This window comes from Oncorhynchus gorbuscha, linkage group LG08 (assembly GCF_021184085.1).
Source record: "Oncorhynchus gorbuscha isolate QuinsamMale2020 ecotype Even-year linkage group LG08, OgorEven_v1.0, whole genome shotgun sequence".
NCBI lineage: Eukaryota > Metazoa > Chordata > Actinopteri > Salmoniformes > Salmonidae > Oncorhynchus > Oncorhynchus gorbuscha.
In genome coordinates, this window is record NC_060180.1 from 66,989,445 (window position 1) to 67,012,266 (window position 22,822).

The window sequence follows — 22,822 nt, forward strand, 5'->3', positions numbered from 1 at the left end:
CAACCTGGTGTAAAATGTACGTGATGTGACCGTAATGATTGGAATATTACACACATTGTTATTTGATATCAATCGATTTTAGATCATGGTTAAATGTTGTAGAACACTGCCATCTCTTGGATAAGCATGATAGGGTAGTGTAAACCGACGGAAGAAAGTTTTCAGAATAAATTGGAACATTTTCTTATTTCCCCCCAAGAAGACAGAAAAGTCTTGCATGCAAGTAGATGTAACACATTGACAGTCTTTGAGGTCTGTTTTAACCAAAGATGGTGGATAACTTAAGATGTCTTACTCAGGTTGTTTACCATTGAAAAAAAGTCGACATATATATATAATTCCTTTGCTGCAGTCAATTACCCAAAGCACCCTCTTTGGCCTCGTGGGTGGAATAGTAATAATACATTTCATAATTAAGATTTTTTTTTTTTACTGATGCAAATCTGGTGTTTCTATGTCAAACAGTTTTGTTATATTTCAGTCTTCTGTGATGTATATAAAGTGTAATATTGGGATGCAAACTTAAAATGGAATAAATTTAAACTCTAAAATCTGACATGGTTCACGTTTCTTCTTTTTAAGCCCATAACCATGTGTGTGAGGTGTATACTTTTGTTTGAAAGTAGATTTGTTTAAGACCACCAAGAATCACTGTGTGACCCTGATTTAGCCGACTACAGTAAAAAGTTATTAAGGGGTGACTCTCACATAGACACCAATGCATAGCAGCTGGGTCTGGTCTACCTACTTCATTGACCACGGTAACATCCACACAGTATTCCGGATAATAGCTCATATCCTGGTTAAAGCTGCAATATGTAACTTTTTGGCTGATCTGACCAAATTCACATATGTGAGTTATAGATCTGTCATTCTCTTGAAAGCAAGTCTAAAAAGCGGTATATCTGTTCTATGTGTGCAATTTCTCTGCTTCCCATTCTTTAGGCTTTGTATACCAGTTTCAAGCAGCTGAAAATACAATATTTTGGGTTATGGAAATTATATTTCCACGGCAGTTTAGACAGTACAATGATTCTCCACACTATACTTGCTTGTTTGCCACAAACTGAAATGAGAATTTTCACAAACAGAAAATGGCAGAGTGATTTCTGCATAGTGCACCTTTAATGTCGTTTTCGGGATAAGATCTTTACATACCCACAAGAGACCTAAAGAATATGGCTGCCTAAATATGGTTCCCAATCAGAGACAACGATAAACACCTGCCTTTGATTGAGAACCACTCCAGGCAACCATAGACTTAGCTAGAGTACTACTCTAACCACAATCCCATTTCTACAAACAACCCCAGAAAAAACAAACCACATAAATCCCCATGTCACACTCTGGCCTAACCAAAATAATAACAAGCACACAGAATACTAAGACCAGGGCGTGACACTGCCTAGGGATGGCAGAATATTTTTTTACAGGAGGTGGGGGAAAAAAAGGTTTTAAGCTTCAGTCATATAGTTATTTTTCTGCTTGTAATTTCCGACATTAGGTAGGCTATTTGTTAGTCAACTTGTCTATAATTAGATACATGCAGCATATATTCTGTCATAACCTGGTGCTCTAGAATATCAAATAAAGCCTTGCTCACCAGAATGATGTCATAAATCCATAGATTAAATGCATAATTAACAATCTAGTTGACATTGGTAAGGTTTTCTCTTTAATTTCTGCTTCTCTCGTGGAGTGGCGACGCTGACAGGTTTTAAGGAAATGAAAAGCCTTGCAAATTATAGTATTTCAGTTGGTCTTGGATATATATTTTGGTTTAAAGTTAAATACTCTCAGCTTTTATGTAGCTGGAAAATGGAAAATAAAATCAGGGTTAGGCTACATAACAAGGTCCCTAAGCACACGTTAACATTTTCAATAAATAAATACAATTTCTCCACTCCTGTTCCCGAGACAAAGTTGACATTTTACTGCAAGAAACACTTCATTCTTACAGGAGTTAATATTATTATAGGCTACATGTAAGGCCTAAAGTCGGTGTCCAGTTACTATTCCAATTGTTACCGTTTCCGTCTGAACTTCAAAAGGTGATAGAGTGCTATGCGAACAGCCCGTGCAGACCGCGATAAACAACAGTAAACGGGATAAAACGTTTACATGCCACAGTATCCTATCTAGATAAGCATATCCCAGTCATTTTATTCAGGTTTCTCAAACCCGGGGTATATGAGTTTATTCTGGTTATTGTAAATGGGATGTTCATATGCATCAACTCAAAAACAGAATACTGGTGTGCATGTAAACGTGGTCATATGGTGCTTTCAAGACAACTTGGAACTCGGAAAAAAACGAGGTAAAATCATATGATGTCAGTGATCGTCAGGTCGGAAAGTATGAGCTCTAGAAACGCTCGAGTTTCGACTTGGAATTCCGAGTTGGATGACCGTTCAAAACGATTTGTGTCAATCGGACCACGTTTTTTTCCCGAGTTCCCAGTTGTCTTGAACGCGACAACTGACTGTATATGAACCAGAAAAAATGGTAAGTTCTCGCTTCCTCTTCCGTCTGGTTTTAACTATCCCAGGGGGGTTTGACGGCGATAGGAAAGAATAAGATAATGAGAGAAAATAGGCGTACGCAAAATGTGTCCTCACATCCTGTTTTTCACTTCCTCCTCAATGGTCGTGAATGAACCAGTTTCGGACGGTCTGTATGCGCATGGAATATACCACAGCACATTGTCAATATTGCACACGCACCCTTTCTGTGGACACTTTTACAGGCCACATAAATTGTAGAAGACATTTGTGCGCGGTGAAATTCTGAATCCGTATTTTTCCCACAATATGAGTGATTTCTGATAGCAAGAGGCCAGAGGGTTCTGGTGAGTATTTTAAATGTTTATAAATAAATAAAAAATATCGAACATCTAACAAGACCCAGCGAGATAAAAACATGTTGTCTTACGTCATACAGCCGTGTTACAACGTTACAACTGTAACTGTCGTGCAAGGAATCCAGAAAGCTCTAACTTTTCTTGTGTGGGATATACCAGTAGTGAAGTAACCTAATGGTAAATATTTCTCTAAACTCAGTATTTACCATGTGTGGACTTTCAAATCGTCTATTGAAATGGGTTTTTAAAATAGATGACAAATTGTCTAGAAATTACGATAATGTTTATTATTTTACTTGAAACTATTTTAAATAATAGCCACAAAAGTAAACAATTTTGCCCATAACAGTGAATGGTGTGTACAAGAGCTAGTGAAAGTGGTTGGTATTATCTCCTACTGTAACGTAGTAGACCGCCATCACTGCTGGGTCGTTCCACGAAAAGAGTGCCTTTTGCGTCTCTTTGATATTTTAAGTACAACTTGTGCACCAAGCCTGTTATATTAAATGAAGTGCCCTTTATTATAGACCTCATGGATAATTCAAGAAAAAATATATTTTTATATGAATAAAGGCTTGTTCCCCCAACCCTCTGTCACTTCTCTGAAGATTTGAATCCCCAACTGTCTCCATGTTCACCATCATTGGAAGACCCATGCTATTTTATTGCTCTGACAAAGTAATTTCTGAAGATTTATTATTCATTTCATGTGATTAGTCGTTCATTTACGTCTGTCCCTCATTTTTAAGGTCAACCCTGTTAGGTGAACTGAACTGTCATTTTAATATGGTGAAGCTATTCCTTCCTCTTCCCCTGAACAAGGCAGTTAAGCCACTGTTCCTAGGCCATCGTTGGAAATAAGAATGTGTTCTTAACTGAGTTAAATAAAGGTTAAATAAATAAAAATATACATATTGTTTTCAAAAGAAACATCTAATAGTGAAATCATAGAGTAAACACTGGTTCTACTCTTTTTGGCAATGGACTGGTGTAAAACTGAGTGGGTCGAGCATAAAATATCAACCCTGTAACCCATAGATTCACAGGCTAGAAATGTTTCAACAGTTTCATTTTTTTGTGAAGCCTGCATTCAATTGCCACTCCCTGTTGCACACAACAAGTTTTCATTCGGGGATTTCTGGCTTCTTGTGAAAGGTTTGCACCCTCTATAGCCATTATGGTTATTATCTATCCCTGTTGGTCATCTATGAACTTTTGAACATCTTGAAAAGCAATCTGGCCTTAATGGCCACATGTACTCAGCGGTCTAAAGCACAGCATCTCAGTGCAAGAGGCGTCACTACAGTCCCTGGTTCATATCCAGGATGTAACACGTCCGGATGTGATTGGGAGGCCCAGCGTTGTCCGGGTTTGGCCAGGGTAGGCCGTTATTGTAAATAGGATTTTGTTCTTAAGTGACTTGCCTAGTTAAATAAAGGTTAAATAAAATGTTTAACATTTCTTTAAATTAAATCTCTACCCGGAAAAGCCCTTAGAGGGCTGACCACGCCTCGGTGCCTGGTTCCTCTTTAGGTTTCTTCCTACTGTATGTTCCTGCCAACTAGGGAGTATTTCCTGTCCGTGTGCTTCTGCTTCTGTATTGCTCTCTCTATGGGGTTTTAGGCTGGGTATCTGTAAAGCACTTGGACTGACAATGATGGATGTAAAAGGGGCTTTATACAATGTATTTGATAATGTTCTGACTGTGGATCGTAAATTACACAAAAATGTAGTTCGGATTCACACGGATCACCATTTAAGTGACATTTGGAGTAATTTTCTCCTTAGCTCTGCCATACAGGCTATTAATGTATTGTGATGTGTTACTGTTTGAAATAGACCGACATTGAGCACATCCAGCCTTAAAATATAGTTAAAAATGCTGCTGATACAGAACGGTCCACTATTTAAGTAGAAATGCTTAATGCTGACTAAATGAAATGACTGAACAGAAGAGTCAGATCTTGAACAAGACAAGAGGATATCACTTCTAGGCGAAGGTCACCAGCTTGTAGTAAGGACGAAGGTGAAAATAACTTAAGTAGTGTGTTTACATTCTTTCAAGCTTCTTCCACTGCCAAAAGCCTGCCTTTATTGTTGGTAGTTGGCGTCTGTAAAGAAGAGCTGACTAATCATCAACTAAATGTAAAGAAGCTAGGGAAAACACCCTTATCACTGTCAGAATGTTTACACCAAAAGTGCTCTCATTTTACATGTCCTCTTCACACCAACTATATGATTTTGTTGTTGCTATCGTGATTGGTTAAGACTGTGTTACCTCTCTCCAGCCTACTTGAACCATGTTCCCTCTGGTCTAAGGGAGTAGGGCGTCAACTTAAAACCTCTTCTTGATGGAATGCAAAATCTACAAGCTGCAACAACTTTATGAAAATCGGTTTATTGGTCGCGTACAGCGTTTTGCAGATGTTATCGCAGGTGCAGTGAAATGCTCATCTTTCTAGCTCCAACAATGCAGCAATATATCTAGCAATACAATAACAATACACACATAATCCAAAACAACAAAAAAACAAAAGAAAGAACAGGAAATGAAGACATGTCACAACGAGCAATGTCAGAGTCCGGAATATAAATATGTACACTACTGTTCAAAAGTTTGGGATCACTTAGACATTTCCTTGTTTTTGAAAGAAAAGCACATTTTTCGTCCGTTTTAAAATAACATCAAATTGATCAGAAATACACTGTAGACATTGTTAATGTTTGAAATTACTATTGTAGCTGAAAACAGCTGATTTTTAATGTAATATCTTCATAGACGTACAGAGGCCCATTATCAGCAACCATCACTCCTGTGTTCCAATGGCACGTTGTTAGCTAATCCAAGTTGATCATTTTAAGGATAATTGATTGTTAAACCCTTTTGCAATTATGTTAGCACAGCTGGAAACTTGTCCTGATTAAAGAAGCAATAAAAAACTGGCCTTTAGACTAGTTGAGTATCTGGAGCATCAGCATTTGTGGGTTCGATTACGGGCTCAAAATGGCCAGAAACAAAGCTCTTTCTTCTGAAACTCGTCAGTCTATTCTTGTTCTAAGAAATTAAGGCTATTCCATGTGAGAAATTGCCAAGAAACTGAAGATCTGGTACAACACTGTGTACTACTTCCTTCGCAGAACAGCGCAAAACTGTCTCTAACCAGAATAGAAGGAGGAGTGGGAGGCTCCGGTGCACAACTGAGCAAGAGGACAAGTACATTAGTGTCTAGTTTGAGAAACCGATGCCTCACAAGTCTTCAACTGGCAGCTTCATTAAATAGTACCCGCAAAACACCAGTCTCAACGTCAGCATTGAAGAGGCGACTCTGGGATGCTGGCTTTCTAGGCAGAGTTCCTCTGTCTGGTGTCTGTGTTCATTTGCCCATCTTAATCTTTTATTTTTATTGGCCAGTCTGAGACATGGCTTTTTCTTTGCAACTCTGCCTAGAAGACCAGCATCCTGGAGTCGCCTCTTCACTGTTGACGTTGAGCTATTTTTTTTGTGGGTATTATTTAATGAAGCTGCCAGTTGAGGACTTGTCGTGCCCTCTTCACACGACGGTTGTGTCAAAAGATCGAGAGTATAGTCCCCGTGAGCGGCGTGGTCCACGTTGGCGGCTCTGTTTTCCTCTAAACGGGCAAAGAAGGTGTTTAGCTTTCTGAGAGCGAGGCGGGGGTGTCCTGAACCCATTCGTCTTTATTGACACAGACAGGGTTGAAGCTCTTCTTAATGGAGGTCTGAGATTAGTTTGTCAGTCAATAATGTTAGTTATTCAAATCACATTTTATTGGTCACATGCACATGGTTAGCAGATGTTATTGAGAGTGTGGAGAAATGCTTATGCTTCTAGATCCGACAGTATCTCACAGTTAATATCTAACAATTCCACAACAAAACCTAATACACACAATCTAGTGAAGAAATGGGATGAGAACATATAAGTATAAAATATATGGATGAGCAGTGACCGAGCGGCTAAGATGCAATAGATGGTGAAGGATACAGTACATATGAGATGAGTAACCCGAGATAAGTAAACATTCTTAAAGTGACTAGTGTTCCATTTATTAAAGAGGCCAATGATATCAAGTCTGTAGATAGGCAGCCGCCTCTCTGTGCTAGTGGTGGCTGTTTACCAATCAGATGGCCTTTTCAATCTCTCTGTCCCAGCTTTGATGCACCTGTACTGACCTCGCCTTCTGGATGGAAGCGGGGTGAACAGGTAGTGGCTCGGGTGGTTATTGTCCTTGATTATCTTTTTTGCCTTCCTGTGACATCGGGTGTTGTAGGTGTCATGGAGGGCAGGTAGTTTGCCCCCGGTGATGCGTTGTGCAGATCGCACCACCCTCTGGAGAGCCCTGAGGTTGTGGGCGGGGCAGTTGTCATACAGCCTGACAGGATGCTCTCAATTGTGCACCTGTAACAATTAGTGAGGGTTTTTGGTGGCAAGCCCAAGTTTTTTCAGCCTCATGAGGTTGAAGAGGCGCTCTTGCGCCTTCTTCACCACACTGTCTGTGTGCGTGGACCATTTCAGTTTGTAAGTGATACACCAAGGAACTTAAAACTTTCAACCTTCTCCACTGCTGTCGCGTCGATATGGATAGGGGGGTGCTCTCTTTGCTGTTTCCTGAAGTCCACAATCATCTCGTTTGTTTTGCCTACGTTGAGTGAGAGGTTATTTTCCTGAAACCACACTCCGAGGGCCCACACCTCCTCCCTGTAGGATGTGTTGTCGTTGTTGGTAATCATGCCTTCCAGTGTAGTGTCAAATGCAAACTTGAAGATTGAGTTGGAGGCGTGCATGGCCACGCAGTCATGGGTGAACAGGGAGTACAGGAGAGGGCTGAGAACGCACCCTTCTGAGGCCCCAGTGTTGAGGATCAGCGGAATGAAGATGTTGTTTCCTACCTTCACCATCTGAAGGGCGGCCCGTCAGGAAGTCCAGGACCCAGTTGCACAGGGCGGTGTCGAGACCCAGGGTCTCGAGCTTAATGATGAGCTTGGAGGGTACTATGGTGTTGAATGCTGAGCTGTACCTATTCTTACATGGGTATTCCTGTTGTCCAGATGGGATAGGGCAGTGTGATGGCGATTGCAACGTCTGTGGACCGATTTGGGCGTTAAGCAAATTGGAGTGGGTCTAGGGTGTCAGATAGGGTGGAGGTGATATGATCCTTGACTCGTCTCTCAAAGCACTTCATGATGACAGAAGTGATTGCTACGGGACGATAGTCATTTATAGGATTGCAGATTTTGGGGTATCTTCAGAGGTGGAAACTTTGTGGGAATGTATGGGAATTAATAGAATTATATGGGAATTAATATTAATACCATTTACATGTAGATGTTTTTTGCATTGGATATATTTACCATATAATATGGAGACAGAAACATAAACCTTTTACCTTATCATAAGTAGACAATTGCAAATGATTCAACGGAAATAAAAGGAAAAAATTGTTACGAATTGAAGTTCAATTAAACGAGTTGACTCTTCACATGGGATAATTTCACTGACCAACAAAAGAAAGGGAATATTGAATGATCCATCACATCTCCCAAAAACGTTTTCATCACGCATCTGTAAAATGATAGTCTAGAAACTAAAGTTTTGGTTGTCTTCCTCTCAGGCCTCCATGTCTTCCTCCCTGGACCTCCTCAATGTCCACCTCTTAAACATCAGACTCTGAGGCCTCATCTTCACTGTCACTTTCCAACCTCGTTGAGGATGGCTCGTTGTCAGGCTCAAAAAGCCTCAAATTTGCCCAGATGGCGACCACTTTTTCAAACCTTGTATTGGTCAGCCTGTTGCATGCTTTGATGTGTGTGTTCCCAAACAAGGACCAGTTGCACTCTGACGCGACTGATGTTGGTGGGATTTGGAGGATGATAGAGGCAACAAGGGAAAGAGCCTCAGATCCACAAAGTCCCTTCCACCAGGTGGCTGATGAGATATGTTGGCCGACTGCCATATTACATCTCCATCACAATGCCCTTGCTTGGAAGTGTACTTCACCAGACTGCCAAGAACCTTGCCCTCATCCAGGCCAAGGTGGCGAGACACGGTAGTGATGACACCACAGGACTTGTTGATCTCGGCACCAGACAGGATGCTCTTGCCAGCATACTTGGGGTCCAATATGTACGCTGTGGCATGTATGAGCTTCAGGCAGTAGTAGTCTTCACGCTTTTTGATGTATTTCAGAACTGCAGTTTCCTCTGCTTGGAGCAACAGTGGAGTGGGCAGGGCAGTACGGATTTATTCTCTTACATCTGCAAGCAGAGTCTGAACATCAGACTGGATGGCATTGTCTCCCTCAATCCATGCAATGGCTACTGCTATTGGTTTCAGGCTGCTTACCACTCTCTCCCAAAATACATTATCCAGGAGGATCCTCTTGATGGGGCTGTCCATATCGGCAGACTGTGATATGGCCAGTTCTTGAAGAGACTCCTTCCCCTCCAGGAGACTGTCAAATATGATGACAACACCACCCCAACGGGTGTTGCTGGGCAGCTTCAATGTGGTGATCTTATTCTTCTCACTTTGCTTGGTGAGGTAGATTGCTGCTATAACTTGATGACCCTTCACATACCTAACCATTTCCTTGGCTCTCTTGTAGAATGTATCCTTTGTTTTCAGTGCCATGATGTCCTTGAGGTGCAGATTCAATTCATGAGCAGCGCAGACAATGGGTGTGATGTGAGCACTTTATGCACTTGACCGGATGATTCTGCATCTTTGTTGCATTTTTCACATATGATTTGGAACAGTATTTGCAAAAGTACACAGCTTTTCCTTCTACATTAGCTGCAGTGAAATGTCTCCACACATCAGATAGTGCCCGTGGCATTTTCCTGTAAAGATTAGAAGAAAATTCGTTTTTTTTAAACAAATACAATTCCATGTACAGATTAATAGTTAAGCAATTAGATTAAAACAACTCCTTTGTAAGATAAATGTTTTAAAATGAAACATGTATGGAAACATGTGAATGAACACTCCTCAGTTAGCAGGCTCAAGCAAGCTAAAACCCACAAGTTAGAAATGATTTAAACACACTTTTCTGTAGGCTACTATTTACTCGTTAACAAAAAAATAATGTATGTCATAAAATATATTCACTCCACCCAGTATTGTAATCAAAACTTACCAGAAAGCATGTAGTCCTCGGCTCAGACAGTGTAGTAGTGTGCAAGATCTTGAGAATCAGCTGTATATGTGATGGAAAAGTACACTACACATGTGATGGAATAATGCACTGTGCATGCAGAGGGTTGCGATCCCATTGCATTGGGAATAGTTTAACCAAGATATGCCACAAGACCTAGAATTGCCTTGTGTATCCCACAAAAAAGGTTCACTGTTATAAGCAAACTTATTTGATTAATTTAAGCAAATTTCCACAAATTCCAGGGTTTAACTTCCCATAGAAGATTTCCAGAAAAATTCAGGAAATTTATCGTAAAGTTTCCGACACTTTGCAAACCTAGTCATTTAGCTTTCTTGGGAGCAGGAACAATGGTAGGGACAGCAGACTGGGATAGGGATTGATTGAATATGTCCGTAAACACACCAGCCAGTTGGTCTGCGCATGCCCTGAGGATGCAACTAGGGATGACGTCTGGGCCGGCAGCCTTGCGAGGGTTAACACGTTTAAATGTTTTATTCACGTCGGCCACGGAGAAGGAGAGCCCACAGTCTTTGTTAGCGGGCTGTGTCGGTGGAACTATTGTCCTCAAAGCTCACAAATAATTTGTTTAATCTGTCTGGGAGCAAGACGTCAACGTCCGCGACGGGGCTGGTTTTATTTTTGTAATCCGTGATTGTCTGTAGACCCTGCCACATGCGTCTCATATTTTATCTGTTGAATTGCGACTCTACTTTGTCTCTATACTGATGCTTTGCTTGTTTGGTTGCCTTAAGGAGGGAATAACTTTACACTGTATGTATTCGTTCATGTATCCAATCACCTTGCCATGATTAAATGGGGTGGTACGTGATTTCAGTATTGCAGTATTTCAGTATTTCAGTATTGCGGCAATGTTGCCGTCAGTCCACGGTTTCTGGTTAGGGAAGGTTTTAACAGTCACAGTGGGTACAATATCTCCTATACACTTCCTTATAAACTCACTCACTGAGTCAGTGTATACGTCAATGTTATTGTCTGAGGCTACCCGGAACAGATTCCAGTCCACGTGATCGAAGCAATCTTGAAGCGTGGGATCCGATTGGTCAGACCAAGTTGGATAGACCTAAGCACGGGTGCTTCCTGTTTTAGTTTCTGCCTAGGGGAGGGGATTTGACAAAAGTAGGGCGGGGGAGGGCCTTGTATGCATCGCAGAAGTTAGAGTAGCAGTGGTTGAGTGCGTTACTCACTCGTGTACTGCAATTGATATGCTGATAGAATTTAGGTAGCCTTGTTCTCAGATTAGCTTTGTTAAAATCCCCAGCTACAATAAATGCAGCCTCAGAATATATGGTTTCCAGTTTGCATAAAGTCCAGTGAAGTTCCTTGATGGCTGTCTTGGTATCCGCTTGCGGAGGGATATACACGGCTGTGAGGATAACCTAGGAGAGTTCTCTTGGGAGATAATACGGTCGGCATTTGATTGTGAGGAATTCTAGGTCAGGTGAACAAAAGGACTTGAGTTCTTGTATGTTGTTACAATTACACCATGAGTCGTTAATTATGAAACATACACCCCCGCCCTTCTTCTTACCAGAGAGCTGTTTGTTCCTGGCGGCGCAATGCACGGAAAGTCCTGTTGGCTATACGGACTCTGACAGTGTGTCCCCAGCTAGCCATGTCACCCGTGAAACAGAGTATTTTACAATCCCAGATATCTCTTTGGAAAGCAACTCTTGCCATAATTTCATCTACCTTGTTAACCAGGGACTGGACATTAGCTAGTAATATACTCGGAAGCGGTGGGTGGTGTGCGCGCATCCAAAGCCTCACTAGAAGACCGCTCCGGCACCCTCTCCTCTGACGTTTTGGGTCGGCCTCTGGAATCAGTTCAAATACTGTGTGATCCGCTTTGGGAAAGTCGTATTCCTGGTCGTAGTGCTGGTTGTGCTCGTAAGTTGACGTCTGATATCCAATAGTTCTTCTCGGCTGTATTTAATAACACTTAAGGTTTTCAGGGCCAACAATGTAATAAATAATACATTGAAAAAATACTGCACAGTTTCCTAAGGACTTGAAGGGAAGCTGCCATCTCTCGGCGCCATCTTGCAATGTATACAGTGCCTTGTGAAAGTATTTGGCACCCTTGAACTTTGCGACTTTTTGTCCACATTTCAGGCTTCAAACATAAAGATATAAAACTGTATTTTTTTGTGAAGAATCAACAACAAGTGGGACACAATCATGAAGTGGAACGACATTTATTGGATATTTCAAACTTTTTTAACATATCAAAAACTGAAAAATTGGGCGTGCAAAATTATTCAGCCCCTTTACTTTCAGTGCAGCAAACTTTCTCCAGAAGTTCAGTGAGGATCTCTGAATGATCCAATGTTGACCTAAATGACTAATGATAAATGCAATCCACCTGTGTGTAATCAAGTCTCCGTATAAATGCACCTTCACTGTGATAGTCTCAGAGGTCCGTTAAAAGCGCAGAGACCATCATGAAGAACAAGGAACACACCAGGCAGGTCCGAGATACTGTTGTGAAGAAGTTTAAAGCTGGATTTGGATACAAAAAGATTTCCCAAGCTTTAAACATCCCAAGGAGAACTGTGCAAGCGATAATATTGAAATGGAAGGAGTATCAGACCACTGCAAATCTACCAAGACCTGGCTGTCCCTCTAAACTTTCAGCTCATACAAGGAGAAGACTGATCAGAGATGCAGCCAAGAGGCCCATGATCACTCCGGATGAACTGCAGAGATCTACAGCTGAGGTGGGAGACTCTGTCCATAGAACAACAATCAGTCGTATATTGCACAAATCTGGCCTTTATGGAAGAGTGGCAAGAAGAAAGCCATTTCTTAAAGATATCCACAAAAAGTGTTGTTTAAAGTTTGCCACAAGCCACCTGGGAGACACACCAAACATGTGGAAGAAGGTGCTCTGGTCAGATGAAACCAAAATGTCACTTTTTGGCAACAATGCAAAACGTTATGTTTGGCGTAAAAGCAACACAGCTCATCACCCTGAACACACCATCCCCACTGTCAAACATGGTGGTGGCAGCATCATGGTTTGGGCCTGCTTTTCTTCAGCAGGGACAGGGAAGATGGTTAAAATTGATGGGGAGATGGATGGAGCCAAATACAGGACCATTCTGGAAGAAAACCTGATGGAGTCTGCAAAAGACCTGAGACTGGGATGGAGATTTGTCTTCCAACAAGACAATGATCCAAAACATAAAGCAAAATCTACAATGGAATGGTTCAAAAATAAACATATCCGGGTGTTAGAATGGTCAAGTCTACATCCAGACCTGAATCCAATCGAGAATCTGTGAAAAGAACTGAAAACTGCTGTTCACAAATGCTCTCCATCCAACCTCACTGAGCTCGAACTGTTTTGCAAGGAGGAATGGGAAAAAATTTCAGTCTCTAGATGTGTAAAACTGATAGACATACCCCAAGCGACTTACAGCTGTAATCGCAGCAAAAGGTGGCGCTACAAAGTATTAACTTAAGGAGGCTGAATAATTTTGCACGCCCAATTTTTCAATTTTGGATTTGTTAAAAAAGTTTGAAATATCCAATAAATGTTGTTCCACTTCATGATTGTGTCCCACTTGTTGTTGATTCTTCACAAAAAAATACAGTTTTATATCTTTATGTTTGAAGCCTGAAATGTGGCAAAAGGTCGCAAAGTTCAAGGGGGCCGAATACTTTCGCAAGGCACTGTAGCACATTAAATCCACGCATTTGTCAAAAATGGCCTGACAGCATTCCGGGCCTAAACTGCCACAGGCAAAAGTGATCGGGCCATGGTAGAACAGGTTTTTGGATCCTTTCGTTTCAAGTCAAATACCGCAGCTTCAATTCAAACATAACGAGACAAAATCCAACATGCAACCCAAACAGGAATATTTACAATGGCAAACAGTTCCAAGACGCTGAGTAAGATGTTCCCTGTTGTTTCAGTGGGACCTTTTAAACACTTCTGACAGGATGGAGAAGAAAGACGTGAAGATCATCAACCAGGGCCTGGAGGACGAGATGGTGAGTGACTGAACAAATCACCATATCATGCATGCCTGTCCAAAAACCATAACTCCATCAAGACCCAAGATCCTACCCCTGGCCCAGGTAGGGTCTTTATGTAGATCAGAGATGACTGGATACTATGTGTAAGCATATATAGTGAAAGGCCATCTAGGCTTAGCCTTATATATACCATACTGATTACCGCTGCGCTAGCATAGCATAGCATAGCAGGTGGCGTGATATAGCTAGCTAATATTGATCTAATACTTCCTTAGATTTGGGTATGTCATTTTAGGTGAACAAGGGGGCGGATCCTTTAAGAAGTGCCTGGGATACGGGCTAGAGTAGCTGAGCTTCCATCCAAGAGGTGTTACAGACAAATTTCTCCTCTCTGACCCAACATGTGCCACAATCTCATTGTGTGTCTGTAGGAGGTGTGGGGTTACCGGCCGTGCCCCTGGAAGATGGTTCTGGTGGCCGTTGGGGCGGTGTGCACCGGGGGGCTGCTGTTTCTGGTGCTCTACTGGCTGCCTGAGTGGGGAGTGAGAGGGACCTGCACACGGACCCCCTTCATCAGGGAGTCCCAGACACTGCTGCTAAGATCCACGGTACACTAATCTTACTCACCAAAGATAACCTTTCATTGGTTGATTTGAAAAATCCTAGTCAATCGATCCATAATATAATAAAACTTTTAGCAAAAATGTTTATCTTTAATTTACAATCTGTAAAACTATGCGAATAGAAAGGTTCATAACTTTTGTGAAACATCACAGCACAGATGAAAAAGATATATCAAATAGAAATCCAATGTGGATGGTATTAAGAGATAGATGAGAGGGATTGAATGGAGCTGAAGGGTGGGACTAATAACGACAAGATAACTAATATAAAACATATTGTGTCTGTAAAAATGTGAAATATAGCACAATTAAAAAGATATAGCAAATACAACTGGATGAACATCAGAAATCGAGGAACCAGAACTAAAAACAAACAACATATAACTATTGTCAAATAGATTGCGTCTGTAAAAACTATATAGTACGTATAAAGCTGGAAGCAGAAGCCTAAGTGTTATTGTTCACTAGTTTACTCCAATTAGGGGAGGAGTGGAAGGGTTTGTGGGAAATTATAAAAGAAAATATATTTAAAAAATGTGTATGTATGTATGTATGTATGTATGTATGTATGTATGTATGTACTGTAACGGTTTTGACTTGAGGTTATTATTTATAGGGGTGCCAGGTAGGTTGTGCCTACCAGAGAAAACATTGGTTTCTCCTTTTAGTTTGGGTGGGAATGAGTCCCATCTGGTCCGTCAAGTCTACACCAATACAAAGGACTTATGTAAAAGTCAGGATGGAAATAAACTTTTCATAAACCCTTAAAACATTGGAAAGAACTTCAAAAACAACTATACTCTTTTGCGTGGGTTGTATTAACAACATCAATGATTACACACACATGTAATAATATAACACAATGAGTTCTGGTTCCTCCAGAAATGTCCTGTACCTCGGGCCTAAAAAGAGTCCTGCCCGGTAGAGTTCAGGGAACTCAAGTGACTTCTGTCACGCAATGTTTGTCCGTTCATTCCGTGTAGCATAAACCCATTATTAATCATACCATCAATAGAACAATAAGTTTACCACAGAACTTTAAAGCGTATCACTCTTAATAAGTCCTCAACTACAACTAACTACATAAATCACAGTATACATCACATCAAAACAAATGAAATACCGTATACAAAAAGGTGGTAGTCAGTCGGTCAGTCAGACAATCCAATCCGCCAATAGATCTCCCGCGGAGAAAGGCCACGAAGAACGGAGAGGTGTAGTCCAGGGACGCAAAGAGTGGATCCGATCCTGGGTAAACTCTATTAGGCAACAAAACACACGTTTAACGGCAACAAAACAACGGAATAGAGAAGCTTCGGGAACTGAGGGTTGAACACATCCTCAGTCACGTCTCCATCACAACCCCACTTTTGCGCAGCTGATACTGGCTATTTAATTGGGAATTAAAGGGAAAGCGCCCTATTGGAAGGAGCTGCACTGAGACGGTTCAGAAAAATTCAGGGCCGTCACACACCCCTCCCCTGGAAAAAGCCGACCATTGCCCTGGAAGGCACATCTTGGTCGGGGAAACCGAGAAAGGTCTCCTCATCGCTTTCCTCTACAAAAATATTCATTACTTTTTGGAGCTCACGCTCCTCAGCTGAGGGGTCACAGGCCTTAAGGTGCGAGACTTCTGGGTCTGGGAATCCGAGAAAAGTCTCCTCACTTTCCTCTTCAAAGATATCCAGGACCTTGCGGCGCTCAATCGCCTCCATTTCCTCAGCCGAGGGGTAACAGGCCTTAAGGCGTGAGACATGAACGCGCATATCTTCACCTGTGTCCTCTTTCACCACTCGGTAGTTCAAAGGGCCCATCTGCTCCACAGTCCTATATGGTCCTTGTCATTTAGGAGCGAGCTTGGCCGAGAAGAATTGTTCAGCTTTCGAGTAAGGATGAGAGCGAAGCCACACCCGATCACGAAGCTGGAACTGCATGTCTAGTCTGTTCTTATCATAATTTCTCTTCTGCTTGAGTCGAGCCTGGATCATGTTCTTTGAGACAAGAGCTCTCAAGTCATGGAGATGGCCTACCTGGTCATAGCAAGCAGCATCTGGAGTAAGCTGCTGGGGCTGTAGCACCATATCCAAGGGTCCTCTGAGAGGACGACTTAGGTTCAGCTCTGCAGGTGTGACTCCAGTGGACTCTTGCACAGCAGAATTCAGGGCAAATCGAAACTCGTGAAGGTGCTTGTCCCAGTGTTTGTGCTGCGTCCCTACATAGGAAGCAATCATTGTCTTCAAGGTTCGATTTACTCTCTGTGAGATTGGTCTGTGGGTGATAGGCCGTGGTCAACTTCTGTCTCAGGTTCCATCTTTGGCAGGTCTCCTCAAAGAGATCAGAGACAAATTGGGAACCTCGATCAGACAGGATGTAATCAGGCACTCCCCAGCGAGTCAGGATCTCTTTCGTAAGGATGTTAGAGACGGTCCTTGCTGTGGCCTGACGCAGGGAAAAGAGTTCCACCCACTTTGAATAATAATCAACAAAAACAAGCATGTACACATTCTGATTGGAGCTTCTAGGAAATGGACCCATCAAATCCACTCCTAACATTTCCCAAGGTCGGGTAACCACCGTTTGCTGCAACATGCCAGCAGGCTTTCTACCTTCTGGTTTGTACATTTGACAAACCTGACAGTTTCGGATGTGTGACTTCACATCCATGCTCAGATGTGGCCAGTACAGTAACGCTTGCAACCGCTTGTAGGTTTTGAACCTGCCCAAATGACCAGCTAATGGGTCTTCATGGAAATGTTGAAGCAGTTGAAGGCGTAGAGTTTCAGGTATGTACATTTGGTAGAGTGTTCTGTGAGGTAGTTGTACAACTCGGTAGACTTTGTCTTCCATGATGGTCAGCTTTGTGGTAGGATTGACCATCTTTTCTCCATCTTCCAGGATAGTCTGGTACAAAGCCTGTACTTCTGGATCATCCTGTTGGGCTTTCCATATGGCCTCATCAGAGATGGGAAAGTCCGTTTTGGGCGAGTCTCGACTGCTTGACAGGACAGTAGCACATGTAAAATGAGGGCCACCATTATCACAAGCAGGAGCTCTGGACAAGGCATCTGGAACAGTGTTGTATTTTCCTTTCCTGTATTCCACTGCAAAGGTGAACTCTTGCAACCGTAGAGCCCATCTTATGAGTCTGGTGCTTGGTTTGTTGGTCTTGAACACCCACACAAGGGAAGAATGGTCAGTGACCACAGTGAAGTGTCTACCCTCCAAGTAGTACCTCCACTTTTCCAAAGCCCAGACAACTGCAAGGCACTCTTGCTCGGTTGTGGAGTAGTTCTGTTCTGCTCCATTCAATGTCCGACTGGCGAACGCTAGCACTTCTTCAGTGCCAAGTCCAGTCTGTTGGACTAGGACAGCACCAAGTCCAACATCACTTGCATCAGTGTAAACAACAAAAGGGCAATCAAAGTTGGGATGACCTAAAATGGGAGGTGTGACGAGATGTCGTTTCAGGGTTTCAAAAGAGGTCTGGCACTCTACCGTCCATTGGAATTTCGCTCCTTTTCGCTTCAACGCGTTGAGGGGTTCTGCCACCTGGGAGAAGTTCGACACAAACCGATGGTACCATCCAGCCATACCAAGGAACCGTTGAAGGGCCTTGAGTGTGGTTGGCACAGGGAAGTCTTGTACAGCCTTTGTCTTTTCAGAATCCACATGAATGCCGTCGAAAGACACAATATGGCCAAGGAACTTCAGGGAGGTTTGGCAGAAGTTGCTCTTCTTCATATTTAAGGTCAGACCAGCTTCTCTTAGCTTGTCCAACACTGCTTGAAGATCTTGAAAGTGTCTTTCTCTGTTCTGAGAGTAGACAATTATATCGTCCAGGTAGACGAAACAGATCTTCCTTTTGAGCTCACCTAACGCAATCTCCATGAGTCTTTGGAAAGTGGCAGGGGCATTCTTTAATCCAAAGGGCATCACCTTAAAGGAAAACAAGCCCTCGGCACAGACAAACGCAGTCTTGTCCTTGCTTTCCTGGTCCATCTCAACCTGCCAATAACCACTATTGAGGTCAAGGGTAGTGAACACAACAGCGCCAGACAATGACTCCAGGATCTCATGGATGGTGGGAAGAGGATAGGCATCAGTCTGGGAAACATTGTTGGTCTTCCTATAGTCCACACAAAATCTAAGACCACCAGTCTTTTTTGGGATGAGGACAACAGGAGCAGCCCAGGGAGAGGAGGAACGTTCTATTATATCTTGGGTTAACATATCATTTATGAGTCCCTTTTGGATGATTAGCTTCGCTGGGGACAAACGATATGGCTTTTGCTTGATCGGCATTTCCTGTGTAAGGAATATTTTGTGCTTCAGGAGCCTGGTGCGTCCCAGCTTTGAAGTACATACATCAGCATTATTCTGCAGCTGTTCCAACAGCCTTAACTCCTCTGGCTGTTCCAGCTGAGCTCTTCTCACAGCCTGTAAAAGGAGATCGTCAGAAGGATTATCGAGGGTTAGTGGTACCGGAGCAATGGCAGAGAAGACTGCCACATTTGAACCCCAATCATGTAACTTCATAGCTTCTGATTGGAAGAAATGCTTCTCGCTCGGATTGTATGGAAACCAGTAGCAATTGTGTGCGATATCAATCTGGACACCACTGAAGTACATGAAATCAATTCCCAACACGACAGGAAAAGCAAGGTTCCTGGTTTGTAGGATAACAGAAGGAATCATATAGGAGCGGTTACACAGGCGGAACTCTACCTCACTCCATCCAAGGGGTCGTCTAGCCTCACCATCAGCCAGATAGAGTGGACCTTCTGTCCACGGCTTCAAGTTGTATTGTGGACCGTTAACCTCCTTCCACAGTTTCTCATTGAGCAGTGTGTAGGATGACCCGGTATCCAAGATGGCTCTTCCTGTCCATGGGCCTATGGACAGGGGTAACACCAGTTGGTGCGGTATTAACTGAAAGGAAGGGGATGTCGATGGGGGCGTAGGCAGTGACTCTTGGGGTTTCAGCTCTGGTTAAAGCACCCAGAGAAGGATGGTCATTGCTGCGAAGAGAGTTAGGTGTGTTGGCCTGTTGTGATTTGTGGTTTCTGGAAGGGTTTACTTGATACGGTCTTGGACATGTAGCTGAAGAATGTCCCTTTTGGCTACATCTCCAACAAAACATGAGGGGTCTTGGCTGGAGACTCTGGCTGTTGTTGAGGGTCTGTCTTGGGTAACTGTTTGGGTGTCTGTTTCTTTCTCTGGTCATATTGCTGTTGGCATTCTCTGTCCTTCTCAAACTTCTGTCCCAAGCGAACCAGTCCATCGACAGTGGTGACTCGTTCTCGGAGTTGACTGGCTAGTAGTGGGTTGATGTTCTTCAAGATCAATTTAATGACCTCTTCCTCCTCAATGCCAGGTTTCCACCTTCTGCACAGGGAGTGGTAACCGTATGCAAAGTCACGGATACTCTTTCTCTCCTTGTACTCGATTTCTGACTCTGTCTGCCAATTCATCTGTGTAGTCCTCAGATAGAAATGCAGAGGAAAACTTGGCCTCAAAGTCAGCCCAGGAGGTAGTGGTGAGACGTGCCACATCCCACCAGTCTCGAGCTGTCCCATGCAACACATTCCTCAATGTGGCAAGGAGTTCTTCATCAGCCAGGGGATTGAGGGCAAGAAAGTCACGACATCTTTCTAGATACATTAGCGGATCAGGACTGTCATCTTTTTTCCCCAAAGGTGGGAAATTGCAATTTAATGGGCATCGCCCCCACATGACGTCTACTCAAATCACCATGAACAAACGAGCTAGGAGGGATTGAGGAAGTAGAGGGGGAGGGCGTTATCGGACAATGAAAATGAACACCAGGATGCATGGTGGATTGCATCCTGCAAGGGGTGGCTGCAGCATGGCCTGGTCTTGGCTGTTCAGAGGTGCCAGCTTGGCCCTCAGTGGTCTGAACAGAAGTGGACACCAGAGAAACTCTGTGTAAGGAGTTGTGCCTAATGGAGGCCATGTCCACAGACAAGTCATCCAACATTTTAACACAATTAGAGAGTTCTCTCTGCAAGTGGCCTACAGTGTTAACCATGGGAGAAAAAACAGAATTAACATCCTTGAGGACCTCGGTGTGGTGATGTTGCAGGCGCCATTGGAGAGTGGCAGTGAGTTGGTTTCGTTGGTAGTCAAACTGCCTGTCCATGGCACCAGTAATTTCCCGTCTTCCACTCTCACTGAGCTCTATCAGCATGTGGGTTAGAGTGTTCATTGAGTTTCTGAATTCCATGGCACTCTGTTGTTGCTCTTCCCTTAGACATTTGAAATTATGGTGGATAAGAGTTTGGAGATGTTGTTGAGTCCGACGAATATCAAGGATGTCACCTTGAAGTTGTAAAACTACAACCTCTGGAGATAACCCAGACAATGGAGGAAGGTTGGGTGTCAGAGGGAGGGCTAGCTCAGTACTTCCACACAGATCCATGTCAATAAGTGAGTAACTGGTTAGACCTCCTGTGGCCTGTGGCTCAGACAGAGCATTCAGATTCCCAGGGCTCTGGCCCAAATCAACTCCATTATCTCCATTCACATTATGATTTGTGTTGTCAGCTTGATGGTCAGAATGGCCCTGTGTATTCCCATTGACAGGTATGACATGGATGAGCACATTATCTTGGGGTGAATCCATTGTTTTAATTCCACACAAAATATTTGCTTTGGTTAGTTCTCAATGTTGAGCTGTCCCATCTGGGGTGCCATTTTTTATGTAACGGTTTTGACTTGAGGTTATTATTTATAGGGGTGCCAGGTAGGTTGTGCCTACCAGAGAAAACATTGGTTTCTCCTTTTAGTTTGGGTGGGAATGAGTCCCATCTGGTCCGTCAAGTCTACACCAATACAAAGGACTTATGTAAAAGTCAGGATGGAAATAAACTTTTCATAAACCCTTAAAACATTGGAAAGAACTTCAAAAACAACTACTCTTTTGCGTGGGTTGTATTAACAACATCAATGATTACACACACATATAATAATATAACACAATGAGTTCTGGTTCCTCCAGAAATGTCCTGTACCTCGGGCCTAAAAAGAGTCCTGCCCGGTAGAGTTCAGGGAACTCAAGTGACTTCTGTCACGCAATGTTTGTCCGTTCATTCCGTGTAGCATAAACCCATTATTAATCATACCATCAATAGAACAATAAGTTTACCACAGAACTTTAAAGCGTATCACTCTTAATAAGTCCTCAACTACAACTAACTACATAAATCACAGTATACATCACATCAAAACAAATGAAATACCGTATACAAAAAGGTGGTAGTCAGTCGGTCAGTCAGACAATCCAATCCGCCAATAGATCTCCCGCGGAGAAAGGCCACGAAGAACGGAGAGGTGTAGTCCAGGGACGCAAAGAGTGGATCCGATCCTGGGTAAACTCTATTAGGCAACAAAACACACGTTTAACGGCAACAAAACAACGGAATAGAGAAGCTTCGGGAACTGAGGGTTGAACACATCCTCAGTCACGTCTCCATCACAACCCCACTTTTGCGCAGCTGATACTGGCTATTTAATTGGGAATTAAAGGGAAAGCGCCCTATTGGAAGGAGCTGCACTGAGACGGTTCAGAAAAATTCAGGGCCGTCACAGTACACTACCTTTCAAAAGTTTGGGGTCACTTAGAAATATCCTTGTTTTTGAAAGAAACACTTTTTTGTCCATTAAAATAACATCAAATTGATCAGAAATACAGTGTAGACATTGTAAATGTTGTAAATGACTATTGTAGCTGGAAATGGCTGATGTTTTATGGAATATCTACATAGGCATACAGTAGCCCATGATCAGCAACCATCACTCCTGTGTTCCAATGGCACATTGTGTTAGCTAACCCAGGTTTAGAATTTTAAAAGGCTAATTGATCATTAGAAAACCCTTTTGCAATTATTATAGCACAGCTGAAAACTGTTGTGTGTGTGTATATATTTTTATGTGTGTGTGTATATATATATATATATATATATATATATATATATATATATATATATATATATACCCCAAAAATATATGGGAGATTGGAAATGATGCAGACAATTACATTGATGGAAGCTACAATCTATCCGCAATATTAAAGCTGATCTACCCCCCCCAACAAAAAAAAACTACTATTCCCTAAGTAACAGTAAAGATAACATTGGCTTGA

General features: G+C 42.6%; 1 protein-coding gene across 3 annotated transcripts in view; it reads left to right on the top strand.

Annotated features, from left to right (window-relative positions):
• The first annotated feature begins 2,563 nt into the window (after positions 1-2,563).
• Positions 2,564-22,822, top strand: part of LOC124042067 (polyamine-transporting ATPase 13A3-like) — a 50,834-nt gene continuing 30,575 nt past the window's right edge. For 2 of the 3 annotated variants that reach the window (XM_046360384.1, XM_046360387.1), the window contains exons 1-3: positions 2,982-3,037; positions 13,976-14,053; positions 14,470-14,646. In XM_046360384.1, the coding sequence (XP_046216340.1) occupies positions 3,035-3,037; positions 13,976-14,053; positions 14,470-14,646 (258 nt within the window). In that variant the 5' untranslated portion in view covers positions 2,982-3,034. Of the gene's footprint in view, positions 2,849-2,981; positions 3,038-13,975; positions 14,054-14,469; positions 14,647-22,822 lie in introns of those variants that run through there. The other variant, XM_046360386.1, reaches the window with a different exon arrangement.